Genomic DNA, 20,917 nt, shown 5'->3' on the forward strand with positions numbered 1-20,917 from the left:
GAAGGCTACGGAAACTGTATCAAGGCTGGGAAAAAATTACTGTTTTGAGAATAAACTTTAAAAACTTAGTACAAAAAAGGGGGGGGGAATCCTTTGGCCACATGGGGAAAATGAAAGATTACTCTGCAAAATGAGACACACCCATAGTGCAGGCTAGGCGAGTGAATTTTTAAGTCCTATTTTCTTCCCTATTTATTATCTTCTTCCTTCACACCCAACATGCTTAGCAGCCTCTTTCTGACAGCTATGGGGATTGGGGTATATTTAGATTGCCATTAACACAAAGCCAGGGTTTGTGTGCTATTTATTTACATCATATGCTATTCATGCTTTCTTCATTCTACTTTCTTCCCCCCCCACCTATTCAACTGGTTTGCACCATAAACAACAACAACAACAACAACAACAACAACAACAACAAAAGACACCTTATCTTTGGCACAAGCAATGCAAAACCTTAGTACATAGGAGCTACAAACTTGTTTTTAGCTTATAGATAAAACAGAAACACAAAGGGCATGGCTTAATGCTAAAGTAATACACAGGTATGGGAGAAGGAGTTGGATAACTGCCTTCACCTTTCCATCCTGAAGCATTCCTGGGTCTTGGGAAGGCTGCTCAACAGAACAGTCTTTGCATTGTCTTTCAGCCCAACCTACTGCCTTTCTCCCCTATGTATACTTCCCAGTTTCAGATCTGTCTTACAACAACCACCTAAGAGAGTACGAAGCCGTATAAAAATCCATACGGATTTCTGTAGAAATATGCTAAAAGCTTGCTCCACTAGTAAGCACCTAAACGGAAAAGGTACGGTAATTGCTTTGTCCCCAACAGCAGCAATGAGCTGTTTTGCTATTTAAGCTCTTACCACTTACACACCTCTCTCATAACATTTTAAAGCAGGCTTCCTCAACCTTGGCTCTCCAGATGTTTTGAGACTACAGTTCCCATCATCCCTGACCACTGGGTCCTGCTAGCTAGGGATAATGGGAGTTGTAGGCCAAAAACATCTGGAGGGCCGAGGTTGAGGAAGCCTGTTTTAAAGGCTTGAAATTCTGGGGTGCAACACCAGTTAATCTCTGCCTCTTCTAACAAAAGAGTATTGGGCTTTAAAAAAGAAAGAATTAGAAGTTCTTGTAAACTTTTACAAGAACTGGAAGTCGGAAACCCCTCAAGCTTCCCAAATAAAAGATGCACAAATAACCTGCTTTAAAAACCCTCACCGTTTTAACCAGGAAGTGCTAGTAATAAATGGGCCCAGGCCAGTTCAACATGGGCTAGTGGGACAAATTCCATGGCATAAGAATTTAGCATTTAGGTCTGCCAGAGACAGTCCCGAAATGGGGCCCATGCCTTAAACACTGTTATGCCACACATATTCAAGGGATTATAATGCTAACATGCAGCAACTTGCCCATAAAGCAGCTTAACAGCTCCAGATTGGTCCTCCCTGCCGTGCCTTTAATGTATCTTAAGAGCAAAGAGCTTGACCTGGGGTAGCTATGACTATAGCCATAACCATAACCCATGCTCTTCCCTTTCTCTCAATTATCAGTGCGCAGCCCCCTGCGTGGAATGCCAGCACAGCCAATGGCTGCGAGGAGTTGCCATATTGGCCAACTGAAAGCAACTAAGTGGAGAAAGGAATGGGAAGGGTGCACAGTAAATGGACCAAAATGGGGGCAGAGAGAGTAGGAGGGCCAATTACTGCCTATGAAACCATTTTTAAAAAGAAACCTATAATCCCTAAGCTGTTACCAGACCAGTAACACAACCGGTACGTCTGAAGCAAAGCCCAAATCCAATAAAAAAGAATAAAGAGGACTAAAATGACACTTCTGTGTTTCTAGTCCAAAGAGCAAAAAGAAAAAAAAGAAAGACCTTGAAATGCCCCAAAGAAACGGCTACCCCTTGAAGAAGTTCTCATTTCCAGGTTGCTGTTAACTCTGATCTCTTCCTAAAGCACCCCTACATACCTGCGTGAGTAACTGAGTGACAGCAAGGGTAATCACCCTGCTATGCACACACAGCACAAAACTAGCCTCAAGGAAACAGGTTGAACTAATCCAGGGCCAGCCTTAATCTGGCCACAGTGATGTACTTCCAAGTTCCTGCCAGAAAATAAGAACCAGAGCCACTAACCACCAAATTGCCACACTACTACCTACAGACTGATTAAATTGGTCCTCATGCTGAGTTGAAAGCATAATTTCCTGATCCATCAAATTATTCCAGTGAAAGAGGTAAAGACCTCACATGGTTTGTGGCCACAGATGCCCACAAGCAGCTTTGCCATTCAAATCCTATGGGGTGGGCAGCAATGGAACCATTATCCATCATACCTTAAGAGATGCTGTGATTCCCTCCCCGCCAAGGCCTCAAAGTTCCATCAGTCCTTCCTGGGGCACTTACCTGTTTTTCTCCTATGCCCAAACGTGCAGTGGTCAAATGGCAGGTCTCCATGCGAGCTAAACGAAGCGCTATGCTGGTTTTTAGCCATTTCCTGTTGCGTGCCTATCCCAGTTCGGAGCACATTTTCAGCACAGGGAGACACATGCACCATTTCCGAAGTTGGCAGGAAACGCTTGCAGAAACCCGTGCTGAAAACGTACCCGGTCTGGGGTTTTGTGTGTGATGCGTGTGGTTGCAGTGGGTTGTGTGCTGCCTTTTGCTGGTGTTCATCCTGGAATTCAAGCCCATGAAGGCCTTGAACGCTCAAAAGCCGCAGCAGCTGTCTTTTGTGTGAAGAGGTATATATATAGATAGATAGATATAAAAAAGAATAGCTCACTCGATCCTTCCCCGCCAGGAATAGGGGGATTCTCCCAGAGCGACATCCATTGCCGGCAATGGACGCACCAAAATTACGTCGGCATCAATGAGTTAGCCACCTCTGTCCTCTCTTTTTCCACCTATTATATTTCTCATGCACCATCCAGCTTCCCAACCATCTTCCTGCTTTCTTCACAGTACGCACGCTACGTTCTCTCCTTTCTTCAGGGCGGAGTTGAAAATGGAGTTGAGAAAAGGAGACTCATGGTCAGCTGGGGATGATGTTAACAAGCTCCTGGCTGCCCTGAGAAGCTGGATGGAAATGGTTGAAATTACTACAAAGGGGTCAGCATCAAGAGGTCGGGAAGGACATAGCTTTATGTTACAAGCTTTCCACACCCTCCCGCCCACTCAGTCTACGCTACATAGATGACCAGCACTCCAGACTAATTATTACGGGGTTGGAAGACCCTAAAGCAACCAACATCAATCAGTTTTGGCATGGAACAGGACAAATGTTTATCTCAGAGACCGTTGCGTGGAGCCCGGGAACTATAGCACGATGGCTTTTCCAAATATCACAAACACAGCAGTTGGAGAAATAGAAAGTAAGTTTATTGCTGACAGCAATAGGCTCAGCGGAGTATTCTCACAAAGGCTGGGCCCTGAGCAGAACAAATGTTTATCTCAGAGACAACACGTCCCAACTGTTTTCTTGCATCAGGTAAAAACGATGCCGTTTACAGGCATCTCTTCCGAGCATAAATACGTTGGAGGTTTGTTTTTTTTAAGCAGTTAATGTCAGACAGAAGCAGCTAACTCTTAGCGCAATCGTAATGCAGTGCAGGACAGATTAAATTCAGTGTTGTCATACAGCAGCTTCCAAACACAGGGATCTAGAAAGGAGGACTATTGTTTTTTTATGGATGAAAGGAAGGAAGGGGCTTGGTTTAGGCTATAGGGATGCTACTGCACTGAGTGTGAGATCAGAATCTATGTCCTCTAGATCAATATATGTAATACTGGCACCAATATTTTAAACCATGTATTGACCTTCTCAAGATTATGTGATGTGATCTGCAACAGAAAGGGCTTAAAAATCCCAAACAGTGACTTTTGATGGATAATGATTCCATAGCTGACCACAGATTTGAGCAAACTGCTCTTGAGCCAAAGCTATCCCCAAAAGGGGAAAGGGAGAGTAGAAAGATAACTTAGCAAGAAAATAATGATTTCATGCTAACCCCACCATGAATCCTCACAAGACGACGTATCTGAGACACAACTGAACAACAATTAGGTTTTTGATTTGATTTTTTTTTTTTACAACTAATTTGTATTTTCTTTTCAATCCTCAACATCAGGGCATAGACTGACAAGTAGGTATGGGGGGTTAAAATCAAACACAAAGCCCTGAATGTAGACAAATTAAGGAGTTGCAGATATGAACATTATTCTACTTGATGTGGCTTGATGGAGTGGCTACATACTCACAATTACCTCTCCCTGCATAAAAGTGGCAGGCACTGGGTTCATATATGCCCAGGAGCTCCATGAACTGGTTGAATGATACTCTGGGATTTCGATCTGGGCATGGGAAGCAGATCTGGGGAGCTCCTGGGTACAGATACCAGTAAACCACTATTGCACTAAGGCTGCATACACTTAAAGCACCCCCCCCTCAAAGGATCACTGGAACCCCTTGCAGAACTACAATTCCTAGCACCCTTTTAAAATACAGTTGCCAGGATTCTTTGGGGAGGTAAAATGTATTTTGAATGTATGGTGTGTGCAGCCTTTCTTCAAATCTCCATCCTGGGGACAGAGCAGAACAAGGTGCAAGCAAGCCCAAGGCCTGCTCCCTTTTCTGAGTAGAGAAAAAGCTTCTCACAGGCAAAACCTAAGCCAGGCATCCCCAAACTTCGGCCCTCCAGATGTTTTGGACTACAATTCCCATCATCCCTGACCACTGGTCCTCTTAGCTAGGGATGATGGGAGTTGTAGGCCAAAACATCTGGAGGGCTGCAGTTTGGGGATGCCTGGCCTAAGCCCATTCAAGATGCAATATATACTGGGCATACTCTAGGCAGAAAGAACAAGTTGCACAAAAGTTATTTTTACGCAGACGACACTTGACAGCCTGGCATATATTATTAATTGTCTTCCTCAGCCCTAAGTACCACTGAATCTACCCACATATATCCTTGTAGGAAGAACAAAAGAGCTATAAAGACTGTCCACTGATCAAGAAGAAATGGGCTAACTGGAAAAAATGCTACTCTGCTTCTGTTTTCTTACATGGTAGCTAATCTAGCCAAACGGGAGTAGTAACTACTGGTGGTTTGAATCTTCTGGCATCTCACAGACAACAAGTACAAAGAGATCTCACTGTGGCCTGCCACCCCCATTATCCTTCCTCCCACCAGGCTAATAAAAAAGGCAGCAAGACATGACACAAAACATCAGTAGCGAACTATTCTTGCAAAAAAGCACAACAGGATAGCAGCATTTCCTCAAATGTTTCACAGCAGACAGCCTATGTTTTTCAGGACAGGTGATAGTTCACTTTTCTGCCAAACGGATTCAAATCACTGTTACATATTCTTGTGACTTAGCATTTTTAGCAGAAAAACCTGTTGATTATTTCATTCATTAACAGCTAGTTGCACTGGTCTGTAAAATTAGTGAGGGCACATCAGGATATTTTAGGTCACAGGTGACCAATACTAAATTAATGGGGAAAAATGCTCTCTTTGCAAAGTTGAAGTATATCTCTTTTGCTAACAATCTAATTAACTGCCAGTTAACGAAGTGTAGACACTTTTGCTTCGAAAGGAAAAACAGAATACTTATGGAAAGCTTTTGGTCAAATCATTTTCTAATGGAAGGTATTTCCCCTAGTTTGTCATGTGAACAACAAATCCCACCCCCTTTCCAATCCAAATTTTACCAAGCAGGGCCCATAGATGCAATTTTGTGAATAGAGGATACAAACTGCATAATTAATTCATTTCCCAGTCTTCACCGTTTGCTGATCATTCAACACTACTGGCTAATAGGGTGGGTGTGAGGAGAAAAGGTCACAATTATGCTTATAAGGTTTTCTCTACAGGCATTAAAAAAAGTTTTAGCCTGGCCCATTTGGATTTCCCGCTAAAAGAAAAAGAGGAAATCTGCAGTCATTCACAATACACACACACTTTGCATAGAGAAACAAGTCAACTGTGAGAAACCTCCATTACCTCTAAATGATAAAAAGCATCTGCTACAGAGAAGCCAACTTACTTTTAGGTCTTTCCAGCAGTCTAGAAGCTTGGTCGCCAAATCACTTGCATCTATTATCTTATCCGTCTGTTCTTGACTCCTCTCACTCTCCACATCTGACACGCCCTCCTCTTCATCTTGAGAGGGTGTTTCTGCAGCCACAGATTCCTCCAGCTTTGCAGCAGAGGTCTCTTTCATCTCTGTCTCAGGCTCCACATCCTGCTCGACAGCTTGAGATTTGCTGGTGTCTGCTGAGGCCTCGGCAGCAGCATCCTTGCCAGGCTCCTGCTGGGGTGGCTGTTCCTCTGCCGCCTCTGTTGGGACACTGTCTGGATGCTCAAGTTCCTCTTTGCCCTCCTTCAGCTCAATCTCACTGGTCGTATCGGAGATGGCGCTGTCCATGCTGTTTTCACTTATGATCTTGAGCTTCCGGAAAGCAAGCTTCTTGGGCGTGTCCGTGTCACCCTCCACACTAGGCTTAGCAGAAGGATCGGGTGTGTTGAGTGGAGTATGAGCCCGTGATGTGTTCTCACTCGAATAACCATCTCCTTCGCTGAGATGTGGAATAGCAGATTTAGTCTGAGCCCAGCGCTGGATAATCGGAAGCACTTTGCTCTCCTCCAACATGTTTTTATTGGGAATAGGCAATAGCTCCAAAGTCTTCATAATCTGATCACAGAACATGAAATGAGAATTGTAAACTTTCAGGAATGGTCGGTTTGATTGAAGTTAGATTTTTTTTTCGAGGCAAAACAAGGCCTACAAAATCTGCAGGCACTGTATGCTCTGCCGACACACTAACTGGGGCTCCATTGAGACTATCCTCCATCTTTGAAGGTTCATGAACAAGCTCCATGGTCAAGTGTTCCCCCTCTTTCCCTCTTCCATTTCCTTCTTAGCATTAAGCATAATTTGCTGTGATGTCCGAATCAGCATAGAATAGCTAACATGTGCCCTTCAAACCAGAAGTTCATTTCAAAGTTTAGTTTCAGATGTTGATTTGCATGGGGAAAGTGCGCTAACCATAGTTTGCAGATTTGAATAGCACTGCAAATTATGGTTACTGCTAAAAAGGAAATGGAAGGAAAAGCCATGATTAAACGGGGGACGGGGGGATTGTATGATTCCACAGCTTGTTCCCAATCCTCAAAACCATGGCTTGGAGAAAGTCTGAACTGAACCAGAGTGCCCCTTAAGCAGATGTAGCCTGAAATTTCTGGCAACAAATCAGAAAAAAACCCTTTTGGGGGAAAAAGGGTAAATTAAATGTCAGCGAGCAATTATACAATGCTAGGCATGACTTGAGTAGGTCACATACACAAGAACCAAATTATCTAACAATGTGAGGATGTAAGCAGACCCAGATGGAGGCCTGACCTCTGAAATGACCTCTCTAATTTGGCACTGTTTATATGCCAGAAACACACTACAGTGATTGCTGGAGTCCCTTCCAAATAAAAGCACAACCAGAGATGTGCATTCAAAAACCCAGGTTCTGAACTGTGGAAATACACCTCTGCACTGGGAACTATAATCTAATTGTTTTGCTAGTGAGTGGTATGGTAGAGAGCAATAGGAAGGGTCCCAAATGTTGGGAATAATTAGCCAGAAGCAGCACTGAGAATGGAAAATGGCTTCCGAATCTCCACCCCACACTGACCACATGATTCTTAGAATGGCAACTGATTTCCTCACAAATTGGTTTGAATGGGAGAAGCCATAAAGAAACTAAAGACAAGAAGCTAAAGTTAGAAGCTTGACTTAAACTCTTGCGCAGCTGTTTTTGAAAACGCAGCAACATAGAAATCCCCCCCAAGGCAGCCACTGACCTCTACCTGGAGTTTCAAGTTGTTGGCTATGTTTCCCCTGCCATCACCAAGCTCTGCCATCCAAATCCAGAGAAGGGACAATCCATGACATTCCAAGAACGTCTTCAGGCACGCCTGGGAGTGAGTATTCTGTAAAGCGGAGGAAGGGGGGAAGGGAGAGAGAATGACCAAGAGACCACACAGCTACTTGTCTCTGCAAACCAGCAAAACTAAAGCAGACAACCACCTAACAAAGCAAAAGTGGAGGGGACGGGACGAACACACACACACGGCAAGGTTTGAGCTACCAGGATGCTGGACCCAGTATGGCTTGCAAGCTCCTGATAATGGGCATCTGGCTGGCCACTGTGAGAACAGGATGCTGGACTAGAAGGGCCACTGGCCCAATGCACCAGCCAGACTCCTCTGATGTTCTTATGCTAAAGTCAAAAATCCACCATCATCGGGTAGAACTGCTTCACACTAAGCAACAAACATGTCCATGGTCTGAAGAGCTAAGAATTATTCCGATATATGTTTTGTAACTTAGATCTGGCAGGCCTCGTTGTGTAGCTCTGGGAAACTTACTCCCTCAGACAACTGTAAAAAGCAATTTCAAAGGGAGGCTCCAATCTGAAACTGCTGAATGGCAATGCATCCAAAAATCTAATTCTATTCATTTCAATCTGAATAGAGACCATTGTTTCCTTTGCCACTAAAGGTGTTATTTTACCCAGCAATTCCAAGAGTTTTCTTATTGTCAATCACTGCTAGCTGCAAAAGGTGACTGTGCTCTTGTGGTAGATTCTTTATTGTGGCTAAAAGCCCACACAAGCAAAATACATCAAACATAAAAAGCAAAAAACTGTGCTCATTGTGCATACATTTTAAGTTCCAATTGCATTTCCACTCTATTCAGCAAAGCTGAATAGATGATCGGGGTGGCTAACCTGTAGCCCACATCCATGCAGGTGAGATGTTTGTGATGGAAAAGCCCAAACTCTGCACTTTGTAACAAGATGGGAGGGCAGGAGGTCTTATGCAGACACAATTTGGTTAGATTGTGCTGGGATCAACAATAGGTTTCAGATTGCACCATGACTAAAGGAACAAAGGAACAGTGGCTGTTCCTCCTTTGAAAACAGAAACACGAGAACTCTTCAGGTCTAGCTCCTCCACTAAGGGGGAGGTTCTCTGTTCTCTGTAAGGCAGAGAACAGAAGCAATGAAAAATGTGATAGTCCTAATACTAACAAAGGACTACATAAAACAGGACTACATAAAACAGTGAATAAAAGTCAAAAAAGTGAGGGGTCATGTAACCCTGCCATAAGCAGAATCCCATCTGTAGGTGCGATGAGGGATAAAATACCATGAAGTTGGAAATGTGCCCCCTGCCCCAAGCAAGGCTACTTCAATCCCTCAAAACGTCTCAGCCCCACAATTAAAAGTGAAATATTAAATTAGAATTTATTGAACTTCTTTGCCAACCATTTCCAGGTCAAATAAAAGAAGGAATAATCACCTGTATAAGTTTCAGACAGGTGAGCTTTTGCTCCAGAGTCTCAATTCGCACCATCAGCCGAGACAAGCTGAGAACTTGATTTTTATCTGAAAGTCCTTCTCCATTTTCCAGGAGTGCCTCTAATTCTCCATCCACCTACCAAAACCAAAAGAAAAGTTGTACAAAGTACAAGTGCACTTACCTCCCCCAACCCTTTGCGAATTGGCATTTTTTCGGAAGGAGGGTTTATTTATTAGTGGGAAAGGTTTGGACTAGGTCACACTGGATTTCCAGAGTGCTGAAGTTACAATTTGCGGAGAGATCAAATGCATCCTAAGCAGGAAGAAACTTCCTAATTCAACAGGGAGCTCCAACGCAGTTGACCTTCGTCCTGCTTGCTCTTTGCATCCAAATGATAAAAACGTACCCTTCCCCATGCAGGGCCAAATTTATTCAGACTGTTTTGCATGGGGCGGGGGAATGGTTTCAGTTTCAAGACAGTGGTCTGAGTCTTTTTCAACCTGATTAATTCTGCAATTCCAGCAATATTTGAATTTGGGTGAATGATTATTCCAGCAAAAAACAAACAAACACCAGAATTTGCAAATAATAATAATAATAAATAATAATAATAATAATAATAATAATAATAATAATAATAATAATAATAATTTATTTATACCCCGCCCATCTGGCTGGGTTTCCCCAGCCACTCAAGGCGGCTTACAACAGAAACATTAAAATACACTAATTTCTTAAACATTAAAAGCCTCCCTAAACACGGCTGCCTTCAGATGTCTTCTAAAAATCTGGTAGCTGTTTTCCTTTTTGACATCTGATGGGAGGGCATTCCACAGGGCAGGCACCACCACCGAGAAGGCCCTCTGCCTGGTTCCCTGCAACTTGGCTTCTCGCAATGAGGGAACCGCAAGAAGGCCCTCGGAGCTGGACCTCAGTGTCCGGGCAGAACAATGGGGGAGGAGACGCTCCATTACATTGGGAGCATGCTTGACTCTCCTGCTGCATCCATAGTCTAAATGTTCCACATCACACGTGGCCTGAATCATGTGGCTGTTCTCCACATCTGCAGCTTTGGCATGGGAAGCTAACCATAAGATGCAGAGAGTCAGGTGTTACTGATGTGAAGTGGCGCTGGCCATGGGGGGAAAAACAACTTTACTGAAAATTAGGTAATTGGGGAGAGTGCTGGCAAGTCCAGAGATGATGGAGCCAAGACCAGACTACAAAGCCATACCCCAGTAAAGGGATCGTAGCTAATGGCCAATACTACTGGACAGATCTGTCCCACTTGCTTTGTGCGGGATGCTACAGCACTTTTGTGGGCCCAAGTCACTTTGAATGACAGTAACAGCTACGTGGTTTTGTAGGTTTGGAGCATCTGATTGTTTGAACCCAGCAGAGGATCATGCACCCAGTTCTGCTTTTTGAAGAAGTTACAGGAAGGAATATGAAAACCAGCTCCTGGTTTTCAAAACCTCTCAGCCCCAGTGGTGCACATGTAAGTCCCACTGCAGAAAAAAACAAAAACCAAGCATCTCCTTCTCCACCCCTCCAACACTTACCGAATCCTTTTTACGAGACCGCTCCTTCTTCATTTTGCCTCCTGCGGCTCTAATGCTGACACGGTTTTCTCCCCCAAGGTAACCCCGGCAGTTGGCAGAGCCACAGAAACACTTCTGTGCCTCTTTGCTGTTTTGGAAAGAAACACATAGTATGAAAATAAAGTGCTTGAAAATTCCACTATTATAGAGTTCAGCTCATTGATTGTCCTATTCCATGGCCTCCTTGAAGGCAAAAGCCAGCATTTGTTAAAAACCATTACCAGCTTAAACCCAAAAGTATATAGAAAGGCTTTATAGTGCTCCTGGAAGAATCTTGGGCTTTGATCAGCTTCTTAGAAAAGAGAGTGGCGAAATCAGTTGTACAAATGCTTAACTGTTTTTTCTTACAATGTTCATCTTTCCTATTCAGGTCTTATAGATACCCAATTAAAGACAAAAGCTCTCTGAGTAGCTTTCGATACCGTTAACCAGAGGTAGGGAATTATGGGTGTTGCTGAACGATAACTCCCATCAGCGCTTGCAATCATTGGCCAATGGCCAGGAATGATCAATGGGATCCTCCTGGAGCTGCAGTGGTTCTGCTCCCATCTTAGGGGCTGGTTTCAGAAAATGACTGCCTGTTAGCCCCTGGAAAATGTAATGTGGATGCCGCTGGGTCCACCATCTGGTTTAATACCTACATAAAGCTGCTGCCATGAGGGGATTTGGAGCGAGGTGTCACCAACACCCTGTTTTCCCCTGTAACATCTGAATCAAGGTGAGGCCAAACCAATAAACTGAAGCTGAATCCTGCCAAGAAGGAGGCTTTGTGGGGGTCCTCCAGAACTGGAGAAAGAAAAGGGAAATTTGAAAGAAGCAATTGCGCAACAGTTGGCAAGTTGGTGGGAGCTGGACCAAGAGGAGACGAAAGCCCTAATTTTGAGGGTCTACAGAGTGGGCCCAAGAGGCAAGAAGGACTCAAAGTTTTTGAATGATTGTATTGTGGTTTTCCAGACAAAGGAGCAAAGAGATAAAATATTAGGACTACATTATAAAAAGAAATTGGAAGTTCAGCAGCATTCAATAATTCTTTTTAAAGAGACCCCTAAATTCTTTTTGGCCAAGAGGAATAAATATTCAGATCTGACAAGCATATTGATAAGAATATCTTTTTCCGGTGGAAATTCCCAGAAGGCCTGGCATTTAAGTACAAGCAAAAGGCATATAAGATTAGATCGGTGGAGGAGAAGAAAAGATTTCTGGAAAGGCACGCTGGGGATTTTGGGACTCCAACAGGAGGAGGTTCCGCTTTGGGAGCTGGAGCAGGACCAGGGGCAGGTGCCCCAGGTGAAGATTAAGACAAGATGGTGTTAAGAATTTTATCGTAGAATGTTAATGGGCTTAATTCACGTTATAAAAGAAATAAGATACAACATGCGGTGAAAAAACAGAATTTGGATGTAATTTGTTTGCAAGAGACCCATGTAATTAGAACTCATAGAAAATTTTTGCAAAACAAGACATTGGGCCAAGAATTTATTTCTTCAGACAAGGTTTAAAAAAAAGAGGTATTGGTCATTTATGTCAAAGAGAAGTATAATCCTAAATTGATGTTCAAGGATGAAGAGGGAAGATATGCAGCGGTGGAAATATTACCGTAGTTCAAGGCGAGAAATTATTAATGCTTGGAATCTATGCACCAAATGAGGCTAAGTCAGATTTTTTAAAAAATTTACAGACTGTGGTATTGGACTATTTGGATTACAAAATCGTGATGATGGGGGACTTTAATGGGGTGGTCTCAACGATGATGGACAGAATTCAAAGACAAAAGATAACAAATGATGGGAGACTGCCAAAACCTTTTTTTGAGATGGTGGACAATTTCAATCTGGTAGATGTGTGGAGACTGAGAAACCCATTGGAAAAGGAGTTCACTTTTTTTCAGATTCCCAAAAATCATGTAGCCGGTTGGACTATATTTGGATAACAAAAGACTTGACTCCAAGAGTGACGAAAAGTGAGTTCTGTCCTAGAACTTATTCTGATCACAATGCTGTATTATTGGAGTTAAAACAGTCTCTGCAGGGATCCTTTAGATCAGTGTTTTTCAACCTTTTTTGGGCCAAGGCACATTTGTTCCATGAAAAAAATCACAAGGCACACCACCATTAAAAAAGTTAAAAAATTTAACTCTGTGCCGCCCTATATTGACTATATAATTATGACTGTAAGAAACACTTGCCAATTGCTGTGTTGGTTGCAATCTCCTGTAATAAGGCTTCACAAGCCACTGATTTCTCTGCCAGCACAATCCTTTGCTCAGCAAGTTTCAGGTTGAGCTCATCCAGCCAGCTTCTTTAAGTTTGTCTAAAACTACCCTCCAGTCGTTTGCACTGAGCTTTGGGAAAGAGGAGGAGAAATATTGCTTTCCGGTGGGTCAGTGTTGGTTATTGGCGGCCGCCAGGCACGTGACAATGCAAATCACCCTTCTTGTCGCTGCACGTCGCGGCACACCAGCCAGCGTCTCGCGGCACGCTGCTTTAGATGGAGAATGAACGATGCTCTGCTGAGAAATGAGCAAATAAACAGCAAGGCCCAGATGACATTGAAGGACTATTTTGAGTTAAATCTGAACAAAGGATCAGAGATTCGAGTGGTTTGGGGTGCAAGTAAAGCTGTAATGAGAGGTTTCTTGATCCAACAGAATGCAATTTGGAAAAAGGAGAAGAATGAGAAAAAGGAAAATATTTTGTCGCAGCTGAGGGAGAAAGAGAAAAAATTGAGATCAAATCCGAAAAGTCAGGAAATTCAAAAGGAAATTAAAGCTTTGCAAGTGCAGTATTCTCAACTAATAAATTTGGAAATTGAATGGAAAATTAAAAAGATGAGACAAAAAACTTTTGAATCAGCGAATAAATGTGGAAAATTGTTGGCCTGGCAATTGAAGAGAAGGCAAAAGGAGAGCACGGTCACAAATATTATGGATGAAGGAAAAAATGTAGAGAATCCTGCAGAGATAAGGAAATGTTTCAGGAAGTATTATAAACAGCTTTATAAGAAGGATAAAGAGGATGGAGAAAAAAATAGAGAAGTTCTTGAACAAAAATGGATTGCAAAAGATTCCAATTGAAAAAAAGAACCTAGTGAATGAGTTGATTTCAAGACAAGAAGTAGAAGTAGCAATTAATGAGTTGAAGAATGGCAAGGCCCCAGGACCTGATGGGCTAACCTCCAAATATTATAAATCTTTAAAAGACTGGTTAATACAGCCGCTAATGGAGGTAGCCAATAAGATTTTAAGAGGGGGCAGGGCACCGGAGACCTGGAAAGATGCATTTATAACTCTGATTCCTAAACCAGATGTGGACAGAGCTCAGGTGAAGAATTATAGACCGATTTCATTGCTAAATCTGGATTACAATTTTTTTGCAAGTATTTTGGCTGCAAGATTGAAAAGGTTTTGAAGGATTATATCCATAAGGACCAGGCAGGATTCCTGCCGGGAAGATGTATGAAAGATAATATTAGAAATATAATAGATGTATTGGAGAGGTTAGAGGTTAAAAGAAATACTAAAGCGATGTTGATATTTGTTGATGCGGAGAAAGCCTTTGATAATATTTCTTGGAATTTTATGAAACAAAATTTAGCTAAAATGGAGGTCAGTCAGAATTTTATTAATGGTATTAATGGTATTTATTCAGAGCAAAAAGCTAAAGTCATTGTAAATAATGTGGTCTCAGAAGAAATAAGAATTGAAAAAGGAACCAGGCAAGGTTGCCCACTTTCCCCTCTACTTTTTATTTCTGTTTTAGAGGTATTGCTGAATATGTTAAGGAGAGATGATGGTGTTAAAGGTATTACAGTAGGAACAAAACAGTATAAGTTAAAAAGCCTTTGCAGACAATCTAGTTTTAACCTCTACAAGACCCTGAAAGCAGTGTAGTAAAAGCACTGCAGATGATACAAGAGTTCGGACAAGTTGCAGGTTTTAAGTTAAATAAAAGTAAGTGTTAGAGAAAAATTTAACGATACAGGAAAGACACTTATTAGAAGAAACCACAGGATTAAAATGTGTGAAAAAGGTGAAGTACCTGGGAGTAAATATGTCAACAAAAATTTTGAATTTGTATAAAGATAATTATGAAAAGTTATGGAATGAAATTAAAAGAGATTTAGATATTTGGTCAAAGTTGAGATTGTCTTTAATGGGCCGCATATCAGTTGTCAAGATGAATGTATTGCCAAAGATGTTATTTTTATTTCAAGCTCTTCCGATTATTGATAAGTTGAAGTGTTTCCAAGAGTGGCAAAAGGCATTGTCCAAATTTATCTGGCAGGGGAAAAACCCCAGAATTAAATATAAACTTTTAACAGATGTAAAAGAAAGGGGTGGATTCTCACTGCCAGACCTAAAGATTTATTTTGAAGCTGCGGCCTTTTGCTGGTTGAAAGAATGGTTTTTATTGGAGAACACAGATGTGTTAGATTTGGAAGGCTTTGATAATGCATTTGGATGGCATGCATATTTGTGGTATGGTAAGGTGAAGGTTCATAAAGGTTTTAAAAATCATATAATAAGAAAATCATTGTATAATGTGTGGATAAGATATAAAGATTTGTTAGAAATGAAAACTCGCCTTTAGAGGTGAAGAAGCATAAAAGGTTAAATATGGATGAGAAGTGGTTGAAATACAAAGATATTCTGATAGAAGTAGAAAATCAGTATAAACTGAAATCTTATGACCAGTTGAAAGATAAACTAGATGATTGGTTTCAATATGTACAGATAAATGAAATGTTTAAGATGGATAAAAAAATTGGTTTTCAGATAGAGAAATCAAAATTGGAAACAGATTAGAGGCAAAAAGTAAGAATCTTTCCAGAATGTATAATTTATTGTTGGAGTGGCATATGAAAGATGAACAGACAAAATCAGTCATGATTGAATGGGCTAAAGATGTAGGACATAATATTATGATGGTGGATTGGGAGAGGTTGTGGAAGAAGGGAATGAAGTTTACAGCATGCAATGTATTAAAGGAAAATTTAATGAAAATGATGTATAGATGGTATCTGACACCGGTTAAATTGGCTAAAATGTATCATAATCATGATAAGTGCTGGAAATGTAAAGAGGTAGGATCCTTCTATGGTTTTCCCAGTAGTGATGTATGGAAGTGAGAGCTAGACCATAAAGAAGGCTGATCACCGAAGAATTGATGCTTTTGAATTATGGTGCTGGAGGAGACTCTTGAGAGTCCCATGGACTGCTAGAAGATCAAACCTATCAATTCTTAAGGAAATCAGCCCTGAGTGCTCCCTGGAAGGACAGATCGTGAAGCTGAGGCTCCAATACTTTGGCCACCTCATGAGAAGAGAAGAATCCTTGGAAAAGACTCTGATGTTGGGAAAGATTGAGGGCACTAGGAGAAGGGGACGACAGAGGACGAGATGGTTGGACAGTGTTCTCGAAGCTACGAACATGAGTTTGACCAAACTACGGGAGGCAGTGCAAGACAGGAGTGCCTGGCGTGCTATGGTCCATGGGGTCACGAAGAGTCGGACACGACTAAACGACTAAACAACAACAACAACAGGATCCTTCTACCACATTGGTGGACATGCCCCAAGGTAAAAAGCTTCTGGGAAATGATTTATAATGAATTGAAGAAAGTATTGAAAAATACATTTTTGAAAAAACCAGAAGCTTTTTTACTTGGAATAATAGGGGAAGAAATCCCCAGAAAGGATGTTACTTTTTTTATGTATGCTACCACGGCAGCAAGGATCTTAATTGTGAAATACTTGAAGAAAACTGAATTACCAACTATAGAAGATTGGCAAATGAAGATGTTGGACATTATGGAACTCGCAGAACTGACAGGAAGACTCCGGGACCAAGCAGAGGAGACGGTGGAAGAAGATTGGAAGAAGTTTAAAGTATATTTAGGGAAATATTTTGGTGTATAAGAATCTGAATATCTATGGGAATTTTTTTGTTGTTAAGGCATTAGGGAGGAAAGAAGAAGAGAGGAAAAACAGATAAATGATTTTAATTTAATTGATTGAGGTAAAGGAGATGGGATAGTTATGGTAAAAAATCAAAGTAATGAGTAAGAAACTGCTAAAGTTGATTTGAAAAGGAAATCAGTTAGGAGGGACCTGGGGAAGTCTCAGAAACAATGGTTGGAAGGGTAGAAGAAAGCTAAAAGGAATATATAGGTATTGTTATGGTGTGTATTGTTTTATTGTATTGTATTGTATTTTTTATTTTCTTTAAATATTTGTTGTTTGCATGTTTGTATAAGTGTGTTATGTTTTTGTATGTATAAAATTAATAAAAATTATTTGGAAAGAAGGAAGCTTTGTGGGTATTCCTGGTCTGGAAGATAGGTCAATTGCCTGCTCTAGATGGGGGTGTACTATGATAAATTCTTTTAAAAATAAAAAAGCTAAGCACAGTGCTTTCAAATCCAGCCCACGAATTCTATTGCAATACCCACAGGCTGCCCACGCATGCTGCAGGAGAATGGATAATTATTGTCACTGGCATTGCCAGAGGTTCAAAACCTGACCTTGAGTTTAACTCCCACCACTATTTCCTTTCACACCATCACCTATTTTTCTTATTTGTTGATTTTCCTTTGCCGATCTCATGTGTGGTTTGGTCTATACAGCATGCTAGTCATTTATGCAACAGGACGGCCAAAAAACGTACACCAAATGTACTGCCAAATCTGACGTCTCCAACATGCACCACTCGGGTTTTAAAGGATTTACAAAATCACGGCACAAAATTATTCCAGTAAAACAGGGTTCAAGGGTAAGCAGATTTTAACTAACTTGAAAACTGACCCTATGATAGCTCACATATGAAGAGAAAGAGAGTGCTTTAGTTATAGCTCGCCCACCCTAGCAATAACAAAATGTTCTCAGGGCAGCTTACAACAACAAATAAAAGTTAAAAATTCAATACCTAAATGACAAACAACTTATGTATTGTTCAAACAACTTTGTTTCCCCCTCTCCCATCAAAATCAGTTAGAAAATTCCAAAGTTTTCCTTTGCTCCAGTTTTTTTCTATTTCTTTTAGAGAAAAGCAACTGATTCTCTTTTGGAGGGCATCCACTAGGAGAGAATATTCTACTGTGGTACAACACCACAATTATGTTATGATTAGGGATACGCACTCTTTTATAAAATGCACTGTTGTAATTAACTTCATCCTTGTCATCCACCTTGAACACTCTGCAGCGAGGCGAAAAATAATAATGAAAAAAACACCCACATGTTCTCTCTTCCAAACCAAGTGAGAGCAAGAGCAGGGGAAACATGAATGAATCAGCTAATGAGCACCTGACCTCTGTAGTTCAGAAAATATGACCTACCCTTGATTGTGCACAAGATCACTTTATTGGCTTCTGTTCAAGGATAGTCATTTAAAAACAACAAAGCAAGTAAGTGAGGTCAAGACCTACCCATATCTCTGGAACTGGTAGTCAAAGGTTAGCTCTGAGCCTGACGGAACAAGTTTTGTGGTGAAGAAGCCAACTCGCAGCTGTCCATTCACTGTCCACTAAGGGGGGGGGATCAAAATGTACAAGATGATTAGAACCATATGTATATTCATAGACTGTGGGCTCTTGCTATTTTTTAAAAGGCCATCTATTCTAGAAAAAGCTCAGTACAGTGGTGCCTCGCTTAACGAATGCCCTGCTTAACGAAATTTCCGCTTAACGAAAGGATTTTTCGAGCGGAGGTTGCCTTGCTAGACGAATGCGTTTTACGAAAAATTCGTCTAGCGTATCGTGGTTTCCCATAGGAATGCATTGAAATTCAATTAATGCATTCCTATGGTCAAAAAAAATTTCAATGCATTCCTATGGGATTTGCTAGACGAATTTTTTCGCTATAAGAAAAGACCCGTGGAACGAATTAATTTCGTCTAGCGAGGCACCACTGTATCTCTGGAGAACTCAGCAAATGCACCAATCTCTATGCCGAGAGAATCCAAGCAAACATACTTCATGCCCAACTTCATTTTAACTGCAATGCCTGGAGTTCACAGCACTCCACTTACATACATTAGGTATGCTGATGCAAGCTCGTTTTGTCCACCTTTGGAAATGGATGGTGTTAAGAAACAGCCTTAGTTCCTGTTGGTCTTAAAAAGCACTCACACAGCTTTTAAACTGGCGTGCTGTGCTTTGTCTCATCATCTAAAACTTGGAGGGGGTGGTCTAAATTGTGCAGGGATCCTCCTTAAGTAGAGAGGCCTGTCTGTTCCACACAGACACCTGTAAACTCATGAAGGGATTGACACAATAAAGCTGATTGGCCAGAGGAGGCAGAGCTTGGTGGCGTAACCGCCCCGCCCCCCCATTCATCCTCAGGATATTTGTTTATATGCCAAGAGGACAAGCGCCTGAATTGGACTCAGACATGCCTCTAGCCAGATGATGTTGTCTTTTACGCACCGGGCAGGCACTGCTCGAAACCATGTGGCCCTCAAAGCCAATTTCAGTATTCTCATTGGCCTACTGCTTGTTACTTCAACTCTGTGTGCTTTGAAATAATAAATTCTACACATGTGCACAATTGCTTCTTTGCTCTTTCCTGGCTACCATTGGGCCCATCTTTCAAAGATCTTTCGCCTGCCCGTGTCACAGCATTAATCTGCTTCTGCTCCTGGGCAATGTTTCTCATCAAAGCCTTTCCGCGCTTGGGATCTCCTCCACCTGTCTTCCCTGGCTGACTCAACCACTGAGCCTTTGGGCAACCTGTCCCTTGGAAGAGGCATCACTTCTTACTCAGAATTCCAGCTCCCCACACCCTCCCAAGCCTGTGTACAAAAGCGCTGTTGTTTGCAAACATCTGAATGCTGACAGCTTCCCGCCCTGGGGAATAAAAATGTTCGTGAATGCAGTGACCTCACAGCAGTTCAGCCAATGGCACATGCAAAATGCACATGCCTGAAAAATTAAGAAGAAGAAAATAGGAACCGTATTAAAATCTATATGGAAATGGCAAGACATGGACAATTTGTTGATTGCCAGGGCTCAACTTTGTAAACTTATCAGCGTGCCTTAACTGACCTAGTTATTTCTATAAAATTTTATTGCCAGTGTTTAATATTTGTAAACATGTTGAAAATCATCAAAAGCAAAATAATTATCAGGAATACAGCATATGTGAATGTCATCCAGATACCTAAGTTTTAGAATTGATTACTGCAGGCATCCCCAAACTTCGGCCCTCCAGATGTTTTGGACTACAATTCCCATCTTTCTCGACCACTGGTCCAGTTAGCGAGGGATCATGGGAGTTGTAGGCCAAAACATCTGGAGGACCACAGTAAGTAAAAAACTGCATTAGTTTCTTCCTGCTACTCACTTTCTGCGTCTCACAGTTTGGCTCGCAGCTGTGGTTCATAAAACGAGAGCAGTTTCCTTTCTGGGTGGCATCTATTATCTGAAAAGGAAAACATTTGTTTGCATATCTTCATTAAAAAACGGAGCCTGACCCATATTCAAAGACTTTATACAGGGTTTCAACTGGAATTCTGTCTGCTTCAAGTGTTGTTAGGCCACGCTGATGGAGAAAATGATGGCATCCTTATAAAGAACTAACTCAACTTATGTTAGAATTTACTCGTATTAGCAGTAGCCTGCAACTTGAAAGGATCACAAGACCCTCTGTGGAAGTTGTGGGGCTTTCTTTACAGTGCACAAAGTACAGCAGTAGGCGAGAGAGAAACGAACAATGGGTTCACGCATGCACAGTGACCTCTTAAAAGTACTCGGACAATGCACAGCCTAAACACTGAAAACGATTTGTAACTCACCTCATCGTTTTTCAATGCCATGAAGTAATAATGGATATTCTTGCTTCGGGCATACTCCTTCACTCGGGTTTTGAACTCTTTGTGATCGAGCACTTCACCACAGTATTCCAGTACAAAAGTGTTGCTAAGTAGACCCAAGAAAGAAAGAAAAAGGCCTA

General features: G+C 41.6%; 1 protein-coding gene across 5 annotated transcripts in view; it reads right to left on the bottom strand.

Moving 5' to 3' along the window:
• SETD2 (SET domain containing 2, histone lysine methyltransferase) overlaps positions 1 to 20,917 on the bottom strand; it is a 77,197-nt gene that overhangs the window by 25,629 nt on the left and 30,651 nt on the right. For 2 of the 5 annotated variants that reach the window (XM_088653706.1, XM_060281006.2), the window contains exons 7-13: positions 20,760 to 20,883; positions 20,309 to 20,386; positions 18,394 to 18,491; positions 10,931 to 11,057; positions 9,369 to 9,503; positions 7,872 to 7,994; positions 6,058 to 6,705 (exon numbers count right to left, since the gene is read on the bottom strand). In XM_088653706.1, the coding sequence (XP_088509832.1) occupies positions 6,058 to 6,705; positions 7,872 to 7,994; positions 9,369 to 9,503; positions 10,931 to 11,057; positions 18,394 to 18,491; positions 20,309 to 20,386; positions 20,760 to 20,883 (1,333 nt within the window). Of the gene's footprint in view, positions 1 to 2,826; positions 3,085 to 6,057; positions 6,706 to 7,865; positions 7,995 to 9,368; positions 9,504 to 10,930; positions 11,058 to 18,393; positions 18,492 to 20,308; positions 20,387 to 20,759; positions 20,884 to 20,917 lie in introns of those variants that run through there. The other 3 variants (XM_035128849.3, XM_035128848.3, XM_088653707.1) reach the window with 2 other exon arrangements.

The sequence above is a fragment of the Zootoca vivipara genome, chromosome 11, assembly GCF_965207765.1.
Source record: "Zootoca vivipara chromosome 11, rZooViv2.hap1.1, whole genome shotgun sequence".
NCBI classification, from domain to species: Eukaryota; Metazoa; Chordata; class Lepidosauria; order Squamata; family Lacertidae; genus Zootoca; species Zootoca vivipara.